At 39.8% G+C, this 22107-nt stretch overlaps 1 protein-coding gene across 2 annotated transcripts in view; it reads left to right on the top strand.

The window, feature by feature from the left end:
- Window positions 1-22107, top strand: part of ELAPOR2 (endosome-lysosome associated apoptosis and autophagy regulator family member 2) — a 124190-nt gene that overhangs the window by 94711 nt on the left and 7372 nt on the right. For both annotated transcript variants that reach the window (XM_045288893.1, XM_004702635.2), the window contains 3 exons: window positions 10159-10285; window positions 16073-16251; window positions 18371-18536. In XM_045288893.1, coding sequence (XP_045144828.1) covers window positions 10159-10285; window positions 16073-16251; window positions 18371-18536 — 472 coding nt within the window. The remainder of the gene's footprint in view (window positions 1-10158; window positions 10286-16072; window positions 16252-18370; window positions 18537-22107) is intronic.

The raw sequence follows: 22107 nt of genomic DNA, 5'->3' as shown, positions 1-22107 counted from the left end.
CACACTAAGCAGAGAGGCAAATACCACATTTATCCCAGGGGATAACACAGCTGAGCAGTGGATTATCAGTATTATCTTTTAAATGAGTCATCTTTCCTCAAACAGGCTTTTCTTTATTAATGATTAAAGGAAAATCATATGTTTCTTCCCTAACTTATGACTATATTTAACTGCTTAAATAGTTTATGAATCAGTCTAATGTTGTTTTGCCAGAACCAGCTTCAAAGCCCAAATTCATCTTCATCATTGAGTAGAACCTCTGGGAATGTATGTCACCAAGGGAGATATTTCTCAGTTATGTGCTGATAGGGGTTGGACACTCTAGGGGAGTTATTTCATAAATTCTGGTTTAGAGTGTCTCTCAAAGTTTTAGGATACGTTGGATGTTAATGTAGTGTTAGGTTTGATCTTTGGGAAAGGACTATTCCAGCCCGTGTCTACCAATTTATTTATTTTTATTTTGGGGAATTGAATGAAGATTTACAGAGAAAATTCATTTTCTTGCAGTAATGCCTATGCATTTTGTTTCATGTCATTGATTGAACTCTCCACAATGTTAACATCACACAACAAATACTTCCTCCCTGTTTCTTGTTTCCATGGCTTCTTCTTTCCTAACTCTTTTGAATTGTGTCTTCGGGTAAATGCTGCTCTTTCAATCCCGAGTGGTTGGTTATTTTAAGATGTGTATCTCACTAGAGTATTGTTCCCCTTTTAGACCTATCTGTTGTTTGGCTGAAAATTGAGCAAGGAGAAAGGAGACCAGTTCCAGAATGAGAGATTTCTAAAGGTTTTAAGGGTTCCACGAGTCTCTATCTGACCTGCAATCTGGGTTTCAAAAAAATTTTTTTTAATGATTTTAAGATTTGTTCTACATTTCCTGTCCACTCTCTAGGACTGTCTAATCTGATACCTTTTAGAGCAGTCCACAGTGGTAGCTGAGCACCGTCTAGCTCATTTAGCAAAAGTCCCAGGTATTGATGATCTGTTGGTCCATAGACTATTGGATTAATTGTTTCTCTGTGTCTTCTTCCATTTTCTTAATTCCTCTAGGCAGGGAGGGAGAGGTGAATTGTTGTACTTTAGGTGGATACATGCCAAGCTTTGATTAAGGGACACGGAGTTTCTTTTAAGGGTGATAGAAAATGTGGAAAATGGTAATGGTGGTTTTTGAACATCATAGTAAATATAATATAGCATTGAATTGTACATGTGAAAAGTGTTGAGATAGCAAATATTTTGTGAAATGTATATTTACCACAATAAAACACACACACATACTGAAATACACAATTAGAAAAAAATTTTGAGGATGTATTTCTTATTTGCATAACAATGACTTGCCACTTTTAAAGTAATTACATGTTTATGATCACTTAACCCTAATTACCAATATGCTCCCTCGCCCCCTCCCCCAAATTATTTTCTATTTTATCTTTTCAACATGGAGAAGTTTTAAAGAAAATAAAGAACCATATATACTCAGGTATAAGCTGAGTTTTTCAGCACATTTTTAATGCAGTTTTTGTGGTAAAATTAGGTGCCTCAGTTTATATTTGGGTCGGCTTATACGTGAGTATATAGGTACTTATCTTGGGAAAACAAGAATAAATACATACATTAAAGTTTTAGGGGGGAAAAGGCAGTACATTTTTAAAAAGAGGGGAAGATTAAGCACATTTGCCAAACGTCCTGGAGGAAATACTTGAATCATACTTTGGACTTGACTTTTAATACCTTCACCTGGCCTCGTTTTTATTATTTGCCAAAAGGAGAACATCTGCTACACTTCCTGCACAGAATAGTTAAAAAGATAAAGTGAGAGAACAATTTAGACAAGTTTAAAGCACTGTAAAAACACAAAGGCCTATGAACAGTACACATACGTCCCAAAGAACTACAGAAGCTGGAGAAAAAAATCAAAGAAGACACTGATGTAATTTATAAAGCTGCCATTAAAGTGTCAAAAATCAGAATGAGTCAGTGCCTTTCTTCTTGGTAGAATTCACTTTAAAAAAGACAGTCTCAGTTAAAAAGTACTTTAACGTGGAATCAATTCTTTAATTCTTTTAACCCAATGAATCATGTAAGATGTGGAACATCCACATTTGATCTTTTGCTATAAACATGTTTCACAGTTTGAATCAGGTCCTCCCTGTGAAATGGCAAAGATTATATGAACAATAATTCCAATTGTGTTTTTGGATATGATGAAAATGAGAGGGGAAAAGACAGACTCCTTACCAACAGAACAACAAGGCACAAGGTAAAACATGAATGCTTTACTTGGCAAATGTTTAAACTACTCTTTTCCTTTGATGGCCTGAGCCAATACCCTTTCCAGTCTCCTCCCTCTAGTTTTTAACATTGGAATATAGATGTGGCACTTGAATCAAGATAATGTGGCCTTGGGTAAGATTGACATCTTTACTATATTGAGTCTTCATATACACAACTGTGGGATATTTTTCCATTTGTGGGGGGTCGCTTTTGGTTTCCTGTAGTAGGGTTCGCTAGTTTTCCTTGTATAAGTCTTTTTTGTTGTTGTTAACTATATCGTTAAATATTTCAATTTGTTCTTGGCTATTGTGTAGGGTACTGCTTTCTTGATCTCCTCTTACATGGTCTTGTCCGGTGTATATAGAAAACCAATAGACTTCTGTATCTTGATCTTGTATTCTGCCACTCTTCCATATTCCTCTTTTGCTGTCAGTACTCCTGTTGTGGAGCTTTTGGAATTGTCAATAAACAGAATCATGTCGTCTGCAAATAGCGCTAGTTTCACTTCCTCCTCTCCCATTTGGATACCTTTAATGTCCTGCTGTCTTATATGTAGTTAGCTAGGACCTCCAGTGTGATATTGAATAGAAGTGGGGACAAGGGGCATCCTTGTCTGGTCCCCTTTTTCAGTGGGATTGATTTAGTCTTTTCTCCATTGACTATGATGTTGGCTGTTGGCTTTTCTTAGATAGTTTGTATTAACTTGAGGAATTTTTCTTCCATTCCTATCTTTTTGAGTGTCTTAATTAGGAATGGGTGTTGGATGTTGTCAAATGCTTTTTCTGCATCTATTGATATTATCATGTGATTCTTATACTTTTTCTTATCAATGTGGTGTATAATATTGATGGATTTTCGATGTAAACCATCCCTGCATACCTTGGATGAATCTTACCTGATCATGGTGGATGATATATTTTATATACTTTTGTATTCTACTGGCAAATATCTTGTTAAGGATTTTTGCATCTTTATTCATTAAAGATAGCGGTCTGTAGTTCTCTATTCCTGTGGGATTTTTGCTCTGTTTGGGTATCAAAATTATACTGGCTTTGTAAAATGAGTTTGGGAGCTTTACATCCTTTCCTACTCTCTGGAATAATTTGCGAAGGATCAGTATCAGATCTTCCCTGAATGTTTGGTAGAATTCTCCTGTGAAGCTGTCTGGTCCAGGAGTTTTTTTTGTTGGTAGCTTCTTGATAACCATATCTATTTCTTCTTTTGCTATGGGTCTGCTGAGGTTCTTGACCTCTATCTGGAATAATCTAGGGAGGGATTATTTTTCCAAGTATTTGTCCATGTCTTCCACATTGTTCAATTCATTAGAATACAGACTTTCATGGTACGTTGTGGTTATCCTTTTAATCTCATTGGGGTCTGTTGTGATTCCCCCTGTTTCATCCTTCATGCTGGCTATTGATGTTTGTTCCTTCCTTTTCTTGGTTAGGTTTGTCAGCAGTCTGTTGATTCTGTTGATCCTTTCAAAGAACCAACTTTTTGCTGATTTAATCTTTTGCATTGTTCTTTTGTCTTCCCACTACTTTAACTCTGCCCTAATTTTTATTATTTCTTTTCTTTTGCTATTGGAAGGGTTGTTATGTTTGTTGACTCTGTTCTAGTTGCTGGTGGTTTTGTGATAGCATATCAGTCATAGGTTTCGTTTCCTTTTTCATATATGCATTAATTACTGTCAAGCTACGTTTGATAACTGATTTTGAAGTATCCCATAAATTTGGCTATGTTGTATTCTCATTCTCATTAGTTTCTAGAAATGTCCTAAACTCCTCTCTAATCTGGGTCAGTACCCATTCATGTCGCAGAAGATTGTTATTCATCCTCCTAGTGTTTGCCCCCACCCCTTTTTTGGGGTCATCCTTTTATTAATCTCCACCTTTATGGCATGGTGATCCAAGAAGGACGTCTGAGTAATCTCTATGTGTTTGAATTTACTCAGGCTTGTGTCCCAGCATGTGGTCTGTTTTCAAAAATGAGCCATGAGTGCTTAAAAAGAATGTGAATTTTTTTGTGTGTTTGGATGGAAAACTATATATATGTCTATCAGGTCCAGTTGCCTAATTGTAGTATTTAGATCTGTAGCCTCCTTGCTGAGCTTCCTTCCCAATGATACAGCTTTCTCTGTTAGTGGTGTATTAAAGTCACCTAGTATGATCGTTGAATCTGTGATTTCTTTTTTTAATCTTTTGAATAGTTTGAGGAATTTCACGGGTCGTTTGTTAGGCGCATATATATTTTTTATGCTCACAGGTTCCTGGTTTACTGATCCTTTAAGCATTGTATAGTGCTGTTCCTTATTTTCTTTTTTATGGTTTGAACCTTGAGGTCAATTTTGTAGGAGATTAGGATTGCAACCCTTGATTTTTTTAAAAATTATCTTTTGCCTGGTATATTTTCCACCAGCCTTTTATTCTTAGGCCATTTTTGTCTGTGAGCTTAAGATGTATCTCTTGCAGGCAACAGATTGATGGGTTATGTTTTCTGAGCCGGTCTGCTAACCTTTTTATTCTAGTGTATGAATTGAGACTGTTGACATATAGTATTGTTATCACAATCTGTGGATTCATTGCTTTCATCTCATGCCTTTGTGTTGGGTATTTTCCTATCTCCCTTCATGTCAGTGTGCTGTGTTTGTGTGTGTGGCTTCATTCTTGACTGCTTTTCTCTTTGAGGTCATGTTATCTTGGTAATTGTTATCAGCACGTTGGCTTCTGTATGGAGCTGGGCTATATGGTGGTCTCCTGCTTGTGCTTGGTGAATTTTGGGCTTCTGACCATAGTGAGTCAGCAAGGGCCTTCTGCAGGGTTGGATGTCTTAAGGCATATTCTTTGAGTTTTTCCTTGTCCTAGAAGATCCTTATCTCTCATTCTATCTTAATAGATAATTTGGCAGGGTAGAGTATTTTGGGGCGAGTGTTTTTTTCTTTTAGCTTTTGGAAGATGTTACTCCACTCTCTCTTCCTTTTCATGGATTCTGGTGATAGGTCTGAGCATATTCTTACCTGAGCATCCTTTTATGTGATTGTCTTCCTTTCTCTTGCTGCTCTTAAACTTTTCTCCTTTTCCTCGAAGTTGCATAATTTAGCTATTATATGCCTTGGTAAGTTCTTCCTGGGGTTTAGCCTAATTGGTGTCCTCTCTGCTTCCTGTATGAGTGTCTGATTCTCATTCTTTATTGTGGTAAAGTTTGCTTCCAGAAATTCCCTTGCTAATGACTTATTTATTGTGTCTTGTTCTGGTAGAACAATTATTCAAATATTGTTCTTATTCATAGCATCTGTCATTGATCTCAGGTTTTCTTCTGCCTCTTTTATTATCTTGTTTGACTGTCTTTTTCATTTGCTGAGGTCTGCCTGATTGTCTTCAAGAATCGTATTAGCCCCCTCTAGTCTGTTCGTGAGATCCTTGATCTTGTGTTTAGCTTCTGTTACCTCATCTATTAGCTCTTGTATTCCCCTTTGGTGCATGGACTTCATGCCCTTTATCGTGGACTTCATCTCCTCTATCATTGCATCCTTATTCTGTGTTGCTTCCTTCATCTCCTATATTATTCCAAACAACCTTCTGAAATTTATTTTTGTGGCAGATCTACTTCTGATTCTTCTGTGAGCATCGTTAGCTCTGCGGTTGCATTTTGTCTTTTGTCTTTCTTGTTTTCTTGTTGGAAGTGCTGTGGTATGCTGTTGTTTACATGACAATTTTGTAGAGCTGGGCACCATGTTTCTGGGAGATCAAGGGGCCCTGTGCTCTTTCTTTGTGTGACTGGTAAGGGTGTTTTTGAGGGCTGTCTGCGGCCTATTATGGTGGTAGGTTGACTGCTGTGCATTCAGGGTGCTGCAGTGACTCAGTGGCCAATGGTAATGAAGGGCCACAGAGACTGGAGTGAGGTTGGTGACTGTATGTATGCTCCTGGGCCAAGTTGGTCTAGCCTGTAAGGCCATGATTTACAGCCTTATTATTTTTTTAAAAGGCACCGAATAGAAGAAAATGATGGGGGAGGCCTCACTACCACAAGAGGGAGTGCTGAGTGAAGGTGGGGACAACCCCACTGCCACAGGTGCAGGTGCCTGGGGGGAAAGACTCCACAGGATGGAGCTGCCTGACACTGGTGGGGGCTGCTGTTGCTGCTGTGGGAAGGAGCTCTGTGCTGGCCTGGGACAGGCCACTCCTGTTGTGGGTGGTGGGAGGAGAGCAGCTCTGGGAATAGTGATAAGGCTGAGGGGGGCCAATTGGTGAGTAGTGGCTGCGTTGCGATCTGAGGTAGTGTGGCCAGCATGGGCTGGGGAGCTACAGGGACCAGGTCACTGATCTCCTGGGTCCTGAAGCAGACTAGATGTTGAGGAAGGATGCCTTCTGGACCAAGGATGTACTTCCAGACCAGGAGAGGCACTGCTGGGGAAATGGCGGGCGCTGTGCCCCGCAGATGGGCACTGTAGACGTGGCTGTGGCAGCGGTGGAGGGGTCTCAGGCCAAGGTGCAGAGAGCCCCTGCACCCTCATGTGACCAAATTTACTGCAGGTCGGCCCCCGAGGCCCTGTGTGGGTGGGGGGAGGGACCAGAACTTGGCAGTGGCGGAATGGGGCCTTGTGGAGAGAGGGGAACCACTGGAGAAGGGAATAGCTCCGTTAGGGGAGTGCTGCAGGTGGACAGCTGCTGTGTGGTGGCCGGGCCGTTACTGTGGGGAACTCAGCAGGGAGGGGTCCAGCTTCTGGTGTGTGAGCAGGCCTGGGGAAGTGGGGTGTAATTGGTGAGTGGTGACTGTGGCAGCGTGCAAAAGGAGCATGGCACACCCTAGAAATCCCAGGTATCAGGGTTCAGATCTCTGGTGCTCTAGAGCAAGGCACATGTGGGGGAGTGTCACCTCCCAGACAGAGGAAGCAATCTGGGTTGTTGTTGGGGTCTTTTCACTGACCAGAATCCTCCCACTTGCCCTGGACCCCGATTATCATGGATCTCCCAGTATGGGCTACTTACCTGGACACCATCTTGCCTCTGTCTGAATTGTCTTACTTTTATAACTTAGTTTGTGATCATCATGCAGACCAATGAGCAAAGATGTCTAAATAGATTGTACATGCCCATGGTTGGAACATGTTGGAGAGGGTGCTACAGGATTACTAAAGCATGCTGTGAATTCCAGACAGAAATGACCATTCATTCAAAAAGATAACAAGGTGGATGTAAATTTAGTTTAAATTGAGGATATCTTCTTTTGCTTCAAGGGTTGCCTTGTACTCTGGGATGGCAAAATGAGTAAGAATGCAGATCAATCTCTTTTCAGGAAGATAGGAATTGGGGCTTAATATGAATTGAATTATCACCCCTCCTATCCTGTAAACAAAGCTATATTGATATCCTAACCACTGGCACCTTTGAACGTGACTTTGCATAGAATTAGAGTATTCGATGACTATGCTACTAGTTAGCATGAGTTCAGACAAGAATAGGATTGGTTTCTAAACCAATCTTAGGGCTGTTCTTTTTTCTGTTCCCTCTGTATTCCCTTGGTAACCAACTAATAAACTTTAGTCTATTTTCACTGCCTATTCTAGATAAGTCATATATGAGGAAACATCCAATATATATCCTTGAAATAATACTGTGAGCATCTGCATATCACAGGAAGTGCACTGGTAAAGCTCTTGATTACTAACCAAGAGGTCAGTGGTTCCAACCCCCCACATGCTCTTTGGGAGAATGATGTGGCAGTCTCCTTCTAGAAAGATTTATACCCTTGAAAATACTATGGTAACAATTTTATTCTGTCCTGTAATAGTCCCAGTGAGTAGGAATTGGCTTGACATCACTGATTTTGTGTGTGTGTTAGTTTTGGTCAGTATCATCAGAAGGGCATTTGAAGTTAAATTTTAAAAGGAGGAGCTTTTGGATTCTACCTGTTTTGGTGTGACTACCTTTTTACCATTAGATGTTCAGGACCCCTACCACTTAGTGCCAGCTAAGGTTTGAAAGAGATTTTTCAAGACATTGTCTCATATTTATATGATTTGACTTAAGGGAGTTGGAAATACGATAGAACAATATTTCCCTAGTCTTAATGAATTCATGAACAAAACAGCCATTCCCCCTAAAACTTTCCAAATAGTTCCCCTCTTCAGTCAGTAAGGCTTCTGTACACAGTAGCAGCAGGTTAATTTAGTACCATGCTGTGTCCTAAAACGAGAGCAGCAAGTTGATGAGATGGGCCCACCCACCAGAAAGCAGAATTTCACAAAGTCTCTCTGCAGGCACCGATAAGTGCTTGGCTCATTGCACCTGTCGCTTCGCATTGTCCACAGAGTGCTGATGCTAACCCTGTCTTCCAGAGTCAGGCTAAGCCCAGGGAAACCTAGGCTAATCTTGTTTGTTTTCCCCTTAGGCAATCATTTTATGTCCCCACTCTCTAGAGACTCTGGTTCTATGCATCATTCTGTCTGTAGTCAAAAAACCAAACTTACAGCAATTGAGTTGCTTCTGGCTTTCAGTAACCCTGTAAGACAGAGTAGAACTTGACAGGTGCAGACAGTGTCATTTTCTTCCCCAGAGCAACTGGTGGGTTCCCGCTGCTGGCCTTTTGGTTTGCAGCCCAGCTCTTTGCCCACTATGCCACCAGGGCTCCTTATGCCTATATTACCTTAAAGGAAACTTTATTATCTTGAACAGAAATCATAACCTTTACCACGTTCCTCTCTAGATTATAGTATTCACTATAAGCCCCAGTAATAACCTGCTTGTGATTTCCTTCCAGGAACCCTGGTGGCGCTGTGGGGTAGCCATTGGGCTGCTAATCACAGAGCCAGTGGTTCAAAACCACCAGTCTTTTTCAGGGAGAAAGAGGAGGCTGTTGACTCCCATGAATATTTACTGACCCGTCCCGTGGGCCATCAAACAACGTGGATACCTGAAAGAGGGACTGGGAATGAAGAGTGGCAAGAGACGGGAGAAATGGAGGCAAGACAGGAATCTGATCAAGCCTCGATTTATTAAGCAGAAGGCAGGGGCTTAAATACCCTATGGTGGGCGGGTAACATTACATCATATGCTAATAAAGTGTAATGAATACCCAATGGTGGGTGGGTAACATTACATCATATGCTAATAAAGTGTAATGAATACCCAATGGTGGGTAGCATTACATCATATGCTAATAAAGTGTAATGAATACCCAATGGTGGGTAACATTACATAAAGTGTAACAAATAGTATCCAATAATCATGTAACTACAATATGGAAGAAATGGCAGGTATCAGTCCTCAAACAGGTCCGCATGTAAATGAGGTGCTCTTGGACGGTCCACATGTAAATGAGGTGCACTTGGATGCCTGGCGGAGGTGTCCAATGAGCATGGCGGCTGCCTGCCACCGAGCATCAATCATCACAAAGGCCAAACTCAGGCAGGACAATAGGCCAGGGAAATCTGGGAATGAGAAGCTTAAAGACAGCGGACGGCGCAGGTCATGGGCTAAGGGACGTGCAGACTCCCACATGTGCAGACTCCCACAATTTACTATCATGAAACCCTGTGCAGGGTCTCTAGGAGTCAGAATTTGATATGATGGCAATGGATTTAAAACATTTATTTCTGATTCATTTTACTGTGAGGGAGCTTCAACGAGTTTGTGGAAAATGGAGTTAAAAGGTAATGGATTTTTCCGTTTTGAAACCCCTCTTACCATTCACTAGCAAGAATACCCTTGCCTTTTCTCCCTCTGTTCTAATTACTGGATCGCCTAGACTCATCTTAGACATCACCTCTACCAAGAAGTCTTCCTAGAACCTTGTGTCATGATCTATTGATATCTCTCTAAATTGTTGGGTGCATTGTATTTGAATGTGTCACTAATGTTGTTGCTTTTATTGTTTCAGCAAGTGTCCAGCAGGCACCTGTGATGGGTGTACATTCTATTTCCTGTGGGAGAGTGCTGAAGCTTGCCCTCTCTGCACAGAGCGTGACTTCCATGAGATTGAAGGAGCCTGTAAGAGAGGATTCCAGGTAAGGGGTTGTAGGCCATTGAAGATACAGTTCTGTAGTCCAGTATCACTTGCACCCAAGAAACTCAGGTTCAAATCCATTACCTTTTAACTCCATTTTCCACAAACTCGTTGAAGCTCCCTCACAGTAAAACACTTTGAAGCTCACATGTACCTGCAGGTGGCATTTATAAGTCCAGTAGCTAAACTGTCATATGCAAGGGTAGCTTTGGATGGGTCTTGGGATTGGGGAAATTAATTTTGACAAGGGAGTTGTGGGCTATGTTGCCTGGATATTAAAATCACTAAGGGAAAAGTGTTACTTATATAGTGATTATAGGTTTAATTAATATGGAATGGTATAACTGGTTCACCACAAGGAACATGTCTAAAAACTAAAGCGTGTTTCACAAATATTATAGTCTATAGTGTGCAATACTTTTCTTTGGCTTGCCTGTTAGAAAACATATGCATACACCTATTGAGGTCATACTCTTGAGTTGCATCAAGGCCAAAGGGGCAGCTGCCCACTGGGGTGGTGTCTGAATAGGTAGGTTCACGAGGTTGACTGAAGCCAGCAGATGCATTCGCACCGTGGTTAGGATTGCGAGTGAACCAGGAGTCGGGTCCAAAGGCTGAGAGAGAACAAATAGTAGAGCCAGTGATGAGAGGAGGGTTTCAAGAAAACAGAATTCTTTTGAGATAACAGCTCGTAAAGGTTAAAAACAGGCTCAGACAGTCACAGGTAGCTGCCAAGCTGTGCACTCTAATGTGTTATCTTGTGTAAGTGTTTTTTATCAATCCGTGCCTCAGTTTCATTGTCTGTAAAATAGGGACAAACACTTCGCAAGGATATTAATATGCTTATCACTATCATTAATATGCATATCTGACATATGGGAAATGCTCAGTAAATGTTAGCTTTTCATTTTGTTTCCTGCCCAACCCCCTCTTCTTTGTTTTCCTTACCTGATCGCTCAATAGCATGCTGTTTGGGCTCTTTCTGATACACAGAGGAAGTTATCTAATGAGATTGAAATTATGTAGGTCTGAGGTGATGGTGACATATCTCTACCCGCCTTTCAACTACTGCTTGTTTGAAAATTTCCCCCTCATCATTAGGATAAGAGGAGTGCTTCTGACAATGGACCCCAGTTCTGGGGGACCAGCACTTCAGAAAAGCAGGTTTCTGCTTCACTGCCATGAAATATTAAAAAATTTCCTCCCATGTTTTTGAATTCAAAAGCAATTCAAACTAGCATCTACAATCCAGGTCTACAAAGCGAAGACAAATGAAAACCCCAATTTCAGTCTCGCCACTCAGAAATAATGATTAATTATTATTATTACTGCCTTTTCATTTGGTGTCTCCCCTTTCTTGTCTCATACATACACATGTATCCGTACATTCTGCAGTTTCTGTTTCCTTTTTTCTCTTGTTTTTCAAAATAAATTCAGATTCTTTCTTATACTTTTCTGAGTTTGACTTTTGTAGTTAATATATCATTAAACATTTTGCCTTAAAATATATTTTTTGAAAATATGGCCTTAATGGGGTTAATAAATATCCTATTTTTATAATTAGGGATTTATTACCTTCCCTGTTGAACATTTCAGAAACAAATTGAAAATAAGCATTTATAAATAGTTCTATAATAAAACATCTTTTTTAGAGATCTGGTTATTTTCTTAGAGTATACTATTATAAGGAGACTAGTTGGATCCAGGCAACAGACTTAATGTTCTAAACTGCTTTGGTTGTGTCGATTTGCACAACTGCCAGGAGTGTTTGATACAGCCTTTTCATTGTAGCAACTAAGAGTACTGTAAATGAAATGTAACTTTGCTTGCTTCGAGGACAATTGCTTACCCTGTTTCCCTCACCAAATTTCTGGAAGGGTAGTACAGGAGCACCGATGAGAATAAATCAGTATTGATGTTGGAGTCCCAGTGGACAGGGCCATCACAAGATCTGAGGGGTTGATGGACTTTCTGAGAGGTGGAAGACAAATGGAACTCCGGTGGTGCTAGCATTGGACTGCTAACCACAGGTCAGCAGTTCAAAACCACCAGCGTGCTCCGTGGGAGAAAACGCTTTCTACTCCGGTCAAGAGTTACAGTCTTGGAGATCCACGGGGGCAGTTCTAACCTGTCCTATAGGGTGGCCATGAGTTGGCATAGACTCGATGGCCGTTTGTTTGAGAGGGCAAACGGGATAAGAGTGATCTATAGGTCCTTACGGAGCAGCAGCAGGCTAGAGTGCTCACAGGAGCTCGGGGGAGCTTTTCAGTGCACGGAAGTGTTCTTACTGCTGCTATCCAGTCGATTTCGAGAGTCGGATACCCTACCTCTTGTTGAGAGCAAAGAGCCTTGTCTTTTCCCACAGCGTGGCTGGTGGCTTCAAACTGCAGTCCTTGTGGTTAGCAGCCCAACATGTAACCATTAATCCACCAGGGCTCCCAAGGAAGTCTTGAAGGGCCTTAATTGGAGGATTACAAAGCAGGAATGTGAGAGGGGACGAAATCAGTGACCCCCTTCCCCCTCTTAATCTCATGCATACAAGGCAGCAATGGTGTTCACTCTTGAGGTGGGGCAGGCAGGAAGCATATAGGTAAGTATTGTTTTCAAACTTTAATAACATTGAACCTGTAGTAAGAAATATATTACATGTTGAACCTAGTACATAGACACAAACTCAGACACACAAGATTATATCTAGCAATGAAATTGTTTCAGGGAGCAATATATTTTTAAAAACGTGTGATAGAGTATAAGCATAAAGTTAACGTAAAGATAGTCTTATTAACATTTTAATACAAAGATGGAAAAAATCCCGAACTAGCACTAAAGATAAGAAGGAAATGTTTTATTAAACTAATCAGGTATTATCTATAGAGAAGTTCATCTCAGCTCAGAGCATGCTGGGAAAATGCTCACACATGTAGCACCCTGTTGAGCTAGTTTCTTTTTTAACATTTTAAGTGGGTCAAGGATGAAAATTCCCATTTCACAAAAATAGTTCCTTATTAATTCTCATAATAATAATGATGTGCTTTTTTTGCTTTGCAATGGGAATTCTTCTTTGCTCTTATTCCCAAATTATCATAAACTTATGATCACTCTCAGAGTAAATAAAAAGTGAAGCTATGTTCTTTGGGCACCAAGTTTAACTCAAGTGTTTTATACATAGAAAAGATATTTTACCCAAATGTTCTTTAATATTTAATACTGCCCTTTGGAAGGCAATGATTTCAAGGTGAAGGTAATGGAGCCACACCAATTTCTCTAATTTTATTTTATTCAAACTGCCTTCATTAAAAAGCTCTTTTCAGCATGTTGTCAGAGTCCTGGGAACAGATCATTGCTAGATAATTATTTTAAATATTTATTTTTGCCTAAAGAAAATTATCTTTGGGAACACTTTGATGTGTTTCATATTTTGAAATTTATGACTTCCCACTCTGGTTCCAAACTTAATTTGAGAACTGTGAGAAAAATCAATTAAAGTATAGCCTTCTATCATACCAAATGAAAACATTTGGCAAATGAGATTGAGTTTTAAAAAGAAACATGTGAGAGTGAGTCCTGACTTGGTACACATTCCTAGTATGAAGGACGCTTTGAATAGTTTGTGAAAAATTGTCCTATGTTTTATTTCCATTTTCCCATGAATTTTGAAGCCCCCTGTAAATTCTATGCAACAACAAGCAAATTTGGGTACATTTCAGGAAGTGGAGAGGATCCCTTCCAGTCTCTAAATCCGATGTTTCAAAAAGTCTCTCCTTCCGTGAACGCAGACTCATACAAATAACAGCTTTTACTGTAATCTCCATTATGCCCATACATAAGAATGGATTTCTTTGGATACCAAAGCTTTATGATAGGAAAAACGAGAGGGAGTGCCAAATACTGATAAGTATTTTTTTTCTTTTGCAATAATTGCTCAGAACTTCAGCTTTATTTTCTGCCTCATCCTTTATAATTTATCACCTTTTGTTGGTAGTGTACTTTTGTGACTCTGTAAATATATCTAATCCATTTGTGTATAATGTTAAATTTAAACAACATAATAAGTACTCCACATATATCTAGTATAACGCACAAGAGCTGTACAATTTGTGATAAAAGTGCTCTTATCAAATTGGATCTCCAAAAATCTGTAGCAGGCTCCAATTGTATTAGGCATCACTTCTAAATGCTATGCAGTAGTAAAGATTGAGGAGATGCTCTGTTATCACTAAGAGGACTGCTCTTTAATCCACTCTGTAATATTTACATACTGAGAGAGTGATTCCCCCCCCCTTCACTGCAATGTCAGCCATGTTCTTGTTTGCCAATGATGTAAGACTGCGTGAACTAGTAGTGGAGCTTTCTAAACAATCATCATAGAATGACTTGATCTTGTTTTCTTCTCTGGCAGGATTTGAGGAGCTAATTGAAATGTTAAGCTCTGGGTCTCACTTGTCTTCACCACTTTGAGTGTTCAGACTGTTGTGTGAGACTGTCTTTAGACAATGGAGCCTGCCATGTAAGACTCAGAGCCACATACACTCTTCCACAGGCTCTTTCTTTTCGTCTTTTTAAGATTCCGTTCAAGTGAAGTCAACGTGGATTGACTAAAGCCAACCTTTTTTTTTTTTTTTTTTTCAGTTGCCACGTTTTTGCACTGGATGTAGCAGTTGAGCAAGCCCTCTGTATTTCTCACTGCGCGGTTTTGCTTACAAAAGCAATGCAGTCCACTTTACAAGTGACTCATCTGAACAAAGGTTAATGAAGATGCTATCATTTTCATGCACTAAAAACATTCAATCACTAAGATTTTTTTCTGAAAAACATGCAGCAAATTCTTATTCAAAACTTGGCCAAATTTTTGGTCTAAGTAAGTAAGAATCTACTGCACGGCACTCCATGACTAACTGCAAATTAAGTTAACATAAAAATAAATGTCATGGCATTATCCTTCTCTTAGGATGTTGATCAAAGTTATTATCACACACTAGAAAATTTAATGAGACACAATGAGCAAAAGATTTAATATCCTCTTCTTAATCAATGGTATAATTGTCATGCAAATTGCTATTGTGCGTGTTGAAGTCTATAAGGATCTGTGCATTGTCTTCTAATCTTCCCCATTATACAGATATTAAATTGTGGTTTGAAATCCAGTATATTGTAAGTTGCAAGGCACAGTTTGAAAAATATTACCAGAAAGAAATAGAATTATCTAGTTTGGAGGAATAAGAATAACTGGTCTGAGTAGTGATTATACAGAATTGTAGCCTTTCTATTTTGGTATGAGGGAGACAGGTGCGGTTTGGGTGCCTGCTCTCACACCGCTCACCAAAGCTGGCTGGACGTGGTGCTCCTCCACGGCCAGAATTCATGGTCTGCTCTTCTACTTTGGTGAGACGCCCGTGAACCTACTTTATGTAAGGGTGGCATTCAAGTCAGCTAACAATATTCACTAACTTATACTTCCATCCAAAAATGACTTACAACATCCGAGATCACCAGACATTTGAGGAAAATAGACAAAATGATGTGCCCAAATGAAGTCATGTTTACTCAGCTTCCTTACCATTATTCACGATTTCCTTACTCACTCTTTACTGGATCACTTTCTTGTCTTCCGGGAGTTTCAACGGATGAATGCTGAACTTCCTCGAATAATTTTCTGTGCCTCCTATGAATAAAGAATTGGCAGCACTCCTCTTCCCCATGAGAAACTGACCTCGTAACCCATCTGGCATCCACAGTTCAATATGGACCTTGTTTTTATGCGGTGTTTTTTTGTTTGCTTGTTTAAAAGGAAACCTTATACGTGTGGAACGAACCTAAATGGTGCATTAAAGGAATGTCTTTGCCTGAGAAGAAGCTGTCAACCTGCGAAGCAGTTGACTTTTGGCTGAAAGTGGGAGCAGGCGTGGGAGCTTTTACAGCTGTTTTGCTGGTGGCCCTAACTTGTTATTTCTGGAAAAAGAATAAAAAGTAAGTAACGTCACTGAAAAAATCACAGTCCAACAGAACTGGGGATTCCAACAGTTGGGAAAATTTTAGATTTAACCCTTATATACAAAAGAATTTCTCAGACACAAGACACGTGTCTCCTATTGAAATATTTCTCCTCTAAGAAAGCAAGCCAATGCGTCCCTATGAAGACACATTTAGACCAACTCAACATGTTTGTTGTTGGTTCGTCTTTCGTAAATATTCACTCACTGAACTGCACTTTAGACTGTACATGAATGGTGCCCCTGGGGTTGTACCATGAGGTGGCGTCAACCCATTATAAATTTAAAAAACCAAACTCACTGCCATTGAGTCAATTCTGGTGTACAGTGACTTATAGGACACACTAGAACCCTCTCAAAAGGTTTCTGAGAATATAACTCTTTATAGCAGCGATTCTCAACCTGTGGGTTGTGACCCCTTTGGGGGTGGAACGACCCTTTCACAGGGGTCGCCTGATTCATCACAGTAGCAAAATGGCAGTGATGAAGTCGCAATGAAAATAATGTTATGGTTGGGGGGTTACCACAACATGAGGAACTGTATGAAAGGGTCGCGGCATTAGGAAGGTGGAGAACCACTGCTTTACAGTGGAATAAAAGCCCATCTTGCTCCTTCAAAGCAGCAGTGGTTTCAATCTCATGACCTCGCAGTTAGCAGCCCATCGCTTGTAATTGCTATAAAACCCGGACCTATAATTGCACTCCATTTATAAAAATAAAGAAAAAGCAAAAGCAAGCCAAAGCTTTGTCTATTTAGTTGATATCACAAAACATTAGAGATCATTTGATTGGACCAATTAATTATACAGACTAAGAAAAATGGAGGCTCCTGGTCACGCAGGTAGATGGTGGCACAGGTGAAACTGGAAGGCTGATTTTCTTGTGCACTTGTTGCTCTTTTTATACATCATACTGTCTTCTTGACCCATCTTTTGCTTTGCCATTTCCTATAGGCATCTATTTGCCAGGAGACTGACTAAATATATCGATGAATATCACATTTCTTTATTCAGGACTAAAAATATCTGAGGTTGAATATTGGGCTAACCTCTGGGTGTATCTTGATTTGTTATATGATTTGAATCTTTAAAAATAATTTGCATAGTAGGCTTGTGAAAGTTCAATATTTTTATACCTAGGGACAATTGTAATATCTAGGATGTTAATGATAAATGAAGAATGATATAGAGTCATAGTAAAGACCAAGTTCTTTGCCTGTTTGATATTATCATATTTTTAAACTAAACTTTGACAAGCCTTATTGTAAATTAACTTCCAGATAGTCATACATTAAGAAAACAATAGTCACCTTCTTAATTGGGCAATGTAATCAAATTAAAACAGTGGTAGAGTTAACTGTTTTGCACTCTCTCTGAAATTCTGGGAAATATTTGTATGTAAAATGATGGATAAATGAATGAACGAATAGCTTTGGCCATAGATGAGGGGAATTTGTTGGTGAAGTGGCTATACAATAAACAATTTAATGAGCTGGAGGAATATAGCATGGATTAAATTGTGCCCCTCAAAATACATGTCATTTTAGCTGGACTGTGATTCCCTGGTTTGGCAGTTATGTAATGATCATGTCCTATGATGTGATCTAATGTGATAAGTCAATCAGTTACACAAGGATTTACCATTAAGCTAGTCCCAGCTGTGATCTGATGTTGGGGATGTTTTCCATGGCTGAACCCTGCAATCCTCTGACAGGAGGGCAAAGCAGGAGAGGGGGACCAATTCCTGAAGAAGAGCTGAGATTGGCATGAGCTTTTTGCATCCAGGGTCCTTTTGCTAGCAAACTCCTAGCCATATGGAAATACTGATGACAAGGACCTTCCCTCAGAGCTTCCAGAGAAAGAATTCCTGGGCTGAGAGCTAGGGCCCTGAATTTGGACTTTTAGCTTCCTCAGTGGTGAGAGAATAAATTCCTGTTTGTTAAAACCATTCAATCTGGTATTTCTGCATAGCAGCAGTAAATAAGACATCCACCTAAAATATGCACTATTTTATATTAAAAATAAACTGCCAGTTATTTATTTCTTTTTATTAAATTGTTCATTTATGAATTTGTTTATCTTTTAATCACTCTTCAGATTGGAGTACAAATACTCCAAATTAGTAATGACGGCCAACTCAAAAGAATGTGAGCTTCCAGCTGCAGACAGTTGTGCAATCATGGAAGGAGAAGACAATGAAGAGGAGGTTGTGTATTCCAATAAACAGTCACTACTTGGAAAACTCAAATCCTTGGCAACAAAGGTGAGACTAGAATTTTAACCTGCTATTACTGTGCTTTAATAAGTTTGCCTTATAGTGGCATTTATACAAGTTCTTTGATTCATCATGCTTATGTCTCAGTGGGTATTTATGCAAGAGAAATAGTTTTCGAAGTACACAATTATGTAAATATAAGAATAGTCATTTCAGCTGACCCAGATGATCAGGTCAGTGGCTAGGATTTAATTCTAAAGTCTGTGGAAACAAGGAAGGGTGTCTTCAATCTGCCAGTCTGTAGTTTCCCAAAAAGCAGACCAAACAGCTAGATCATTGGCAATAGCTCAGTTGGTGAAAATATAACAAGGTTCATCAAGAAACGTATTGACCACATCTATGAGAATGGCTTTGAGTTCTGACTGAGCTGAATGGTACAATCTATTTTTTTCATTATTTCTATCTGTGCTGAGCGTGAACAGCTACAGCAGTCAAATGGACACTGTTGAGTTTCAATTTAGCTGAACTATTAGTGAAGTAGGCTGAGGCATTTAGGGGGACTTTGATGAATCAAAGGGAGCAAGATGGGGCTTTCAACTCCCGTAAAGAGCAGCCACAAAAAATACAACATTCCTTTAGTTCTTTAATGCTTCCTCCCACCTCACTATCCTGACCCCAGTTCTACCGTACAAATCTGGCTAGACCAGAGCATGTACACTGATATATATAAGTTTCGACACACGGAATCCAGGACAGATAAACCCCTCAGGAACAATAATGGGAGTAGTGATACCATGAAGTTAGGGGGAAGGTGTTGGGGAGAAAGGGGAAACCGATTGCAACTATCTACGTATAATTCTCCCCTGCCCCCCTTTGCCCCCCTCCCCCCCACACACTCAGGGTGACAAACAACAGAAACATGGGTGAAGGGAGACAAAGGATGGTGTAAGATATGGAAATACTAATAATTTATAATTTATCAAGGTTCATGAGGAAAAATATGAGCTGATACCAAGGGCTCAAGTAGAAAGAAAATGTTTTGAAAATGATGATGGCAACATAGATATAAATATTCTTGACATAATGGATGTGTGGATAGTTCTAAGAGCTGTAAGAGCCCCCATTAAAATTATTTTAAAAAAAAGAGTTACAGTTTCTTAAAACTACAGGGGCACCTAGCCTGCCCCATCAACTCACTGTGAGTCAGAATTTACTCAATGGTCATGAGTTTTTGATGGTCTGAAACTCCAGTTGGCCCAGTTGCTCTCTTTTAGTTGCAGAGCAGGGGATAAAGTTTATCCCAAGAGTAAAACCCACACCCTCTGTCTTTGAGCATCCCAATTCAGAGTGCCACAGTAAGGCAGGATAGAATGGTCTGCACAGAGTTCAAGGCTGTACACCTCACAGAAGCAGACTGCCATGCACATCTGTCCCAGAGTGGCTGTTGAGTTCCACCACTGTCCTTGTGGTTAGACAAGCACTTCAACTATTGTACCACCAGAGCTCCTTCCAAAGGGTAAGGCACTACTTTTTAGTTAGATGCTGAGACACTGCTGGGAAAAATCCAGCTGCATTTTAAGTATACTATTTTAATTTGACAAGTGGGTTTTGGACCTTTCTCATTTGCTAGCCCACCTCCAGCCCCCACCCTCCCGCAAATGGGACAGTCAGGCTGTAGTGTCACATGGTCAACTTGGAAAAATCGTCCACTTTTGACAGGAGGCCAGAAATGAGCTAATAGCATCTTTTGAAAAGAGGTGACAAAATACCCATTTATAAACTATCAAGGGCTCATGTGGGAGAGGGGAGTGGGGAGGGAGGGGAAAAATGAGGACCTAATGTCGGGGGTTTAAATGGAGAGAAAATGTTTTGAGAAATGATGTACAAATACGCTTTACACAATTGATGTGTGTATGGATTGGGATAACAGTTGTATGAGCCCCTAATAAAATGTTTAAAAAAAAAAAAAAAAAAAAAAGAAAAGAGGTGCACCCGGTAGTCTTGTCAAGGGAGGTGATACATCCAAAATGTCAAAGGGTACTTTGGACCAGAATATCTAATTGGCAAAATTGCCAGTTCCAGAGAATTGTTACCCTAGGGCCTACTGGAGGCTAATCACCTGATGGGTAAGTCCTCTTGCCCGGAGGAGAATGAACAATTCCCACTGCACTAGTCAGGCAAATGCCTTTGCATCTATATTCCTGTACTTGGCCATAATTATCTCCCCAACTCTGCTTCATTACCAGGAATAAAGTGCTATGGCCAAGCAATAATAAGTTGGTAATAATTTGGTTAGCATGCTTACCACAAATGCCTTGGATTTCTCTCAATGCAGTATCTCTTTCAGTTTCTCGTCTTTGACATCAAATGGTGAGAACGATGAAAACAGCACCATTTTGTTATATCTACTATTAAAAAAGTTAGCTAGCAACAGTTCCACAGAAACATTTGAACACACGACACTCTTAGGCCAGAGAGGAATCACAGTTTAGTACTCACGGCAATAGCTGTTACCCAAATGTCAACATCACATTGATTCCTCAAGCCTTCGTTTCCACAGGAGGAAGGGAGTGCAGAGGACCAGGGAACATCTGTGCACACACAGCAGGATGCTTGATAAGAAAGGAACCTTTGGCTGAGTAACCTGAATCTTTTATAATAGACGGCAAGCAGGTCTGCCACTTATTTCAGAGAGACACGTTATCTTTCAAAACTTTAAAAAATACAAATGTCTTTGAGAAGATTACCTAGAACAAAAGGCAATCGGTGATTTTATCATGACATATTAAAATATAAGAGGCTCATTGAGGATTAATCCCAGGACGTCTATTGATTCCATGTACATTGTGATAGTAGTGAGCTTAGGCAGTGGATAAGGTTTTTCAGAGAAAGCCATTGATACACTGAACGTTACAGTCTGTGGGGATTAATCAGATGGAGAGAGTATGTTAAACTGTCACATAAGCTCGGAAGTGTTCCCTTGGCAGTATCTCCTGTGTTGTTATCGTATAGCCAGGGACTTGCAAGCTTACAAATGTTCTCCATAGCCATCACAGCAGTCAAAGGAGAGTTTAGTTTTTATCTCTGAGAAAGTTCAGTGTAGCAAATTTATTTTGAAAAGCATATATTTTTCACTTTTTAAAATGAAATGTTCAACCATAACAAAAATACTACAGAAAAGTGGAAAGCACTATGTAGCACAACCAGCTACATTTTTTTTAGCTTTTACGCTCATAATTTATTTGAAATTATGGTAGTTATTAAACCGAGTGCTAGATTCCATTTTTAATGTGTTATCACAGAAAACAGATACATTGCTCTATCATGTACTGAAAATATGTTGCGTATTTTTTTAATAATTTTATTTGGGGATCATACAACTCTTATCACTATCCATACATGCATCAATTGTATAAAGCACATTTGGACATTCATTGCCCTCGTCATTCTCAAAATATTTGCTCTCCAACTAAGCCCTCCTGGCATCAGCTCCTCATTTTCCCCTTCCCTCCCCGCTGCCCCCTCCCTCATGAAACCCTTGATAATTTATAAATTATGATTTTGTCATATCTTGCCCTGTCTGACATTTCCCTTCACCCACTTCTCTGTTGTCCTTTCC

This window comes from Echinops telfairi, unplaced genomic scaffold (genome assembly GCF_000313985.2).
Source record: "Echinops telfairi isolate 266 unplaced genomic scaffold, ASM31398v2 ScPeMD7_23;HRSCAF=83, whole genome shotgun sequence".
Classification (NCBI taxonomy): Eukaryota; Metazoa; Chordata; class Mammalia; order Afrosoricida; family Tenrecidae; genus Echinops; species Echinops telfairi.
This window is presented reverse-complemented; position numbering and strand designations above follow the sequence as displayed.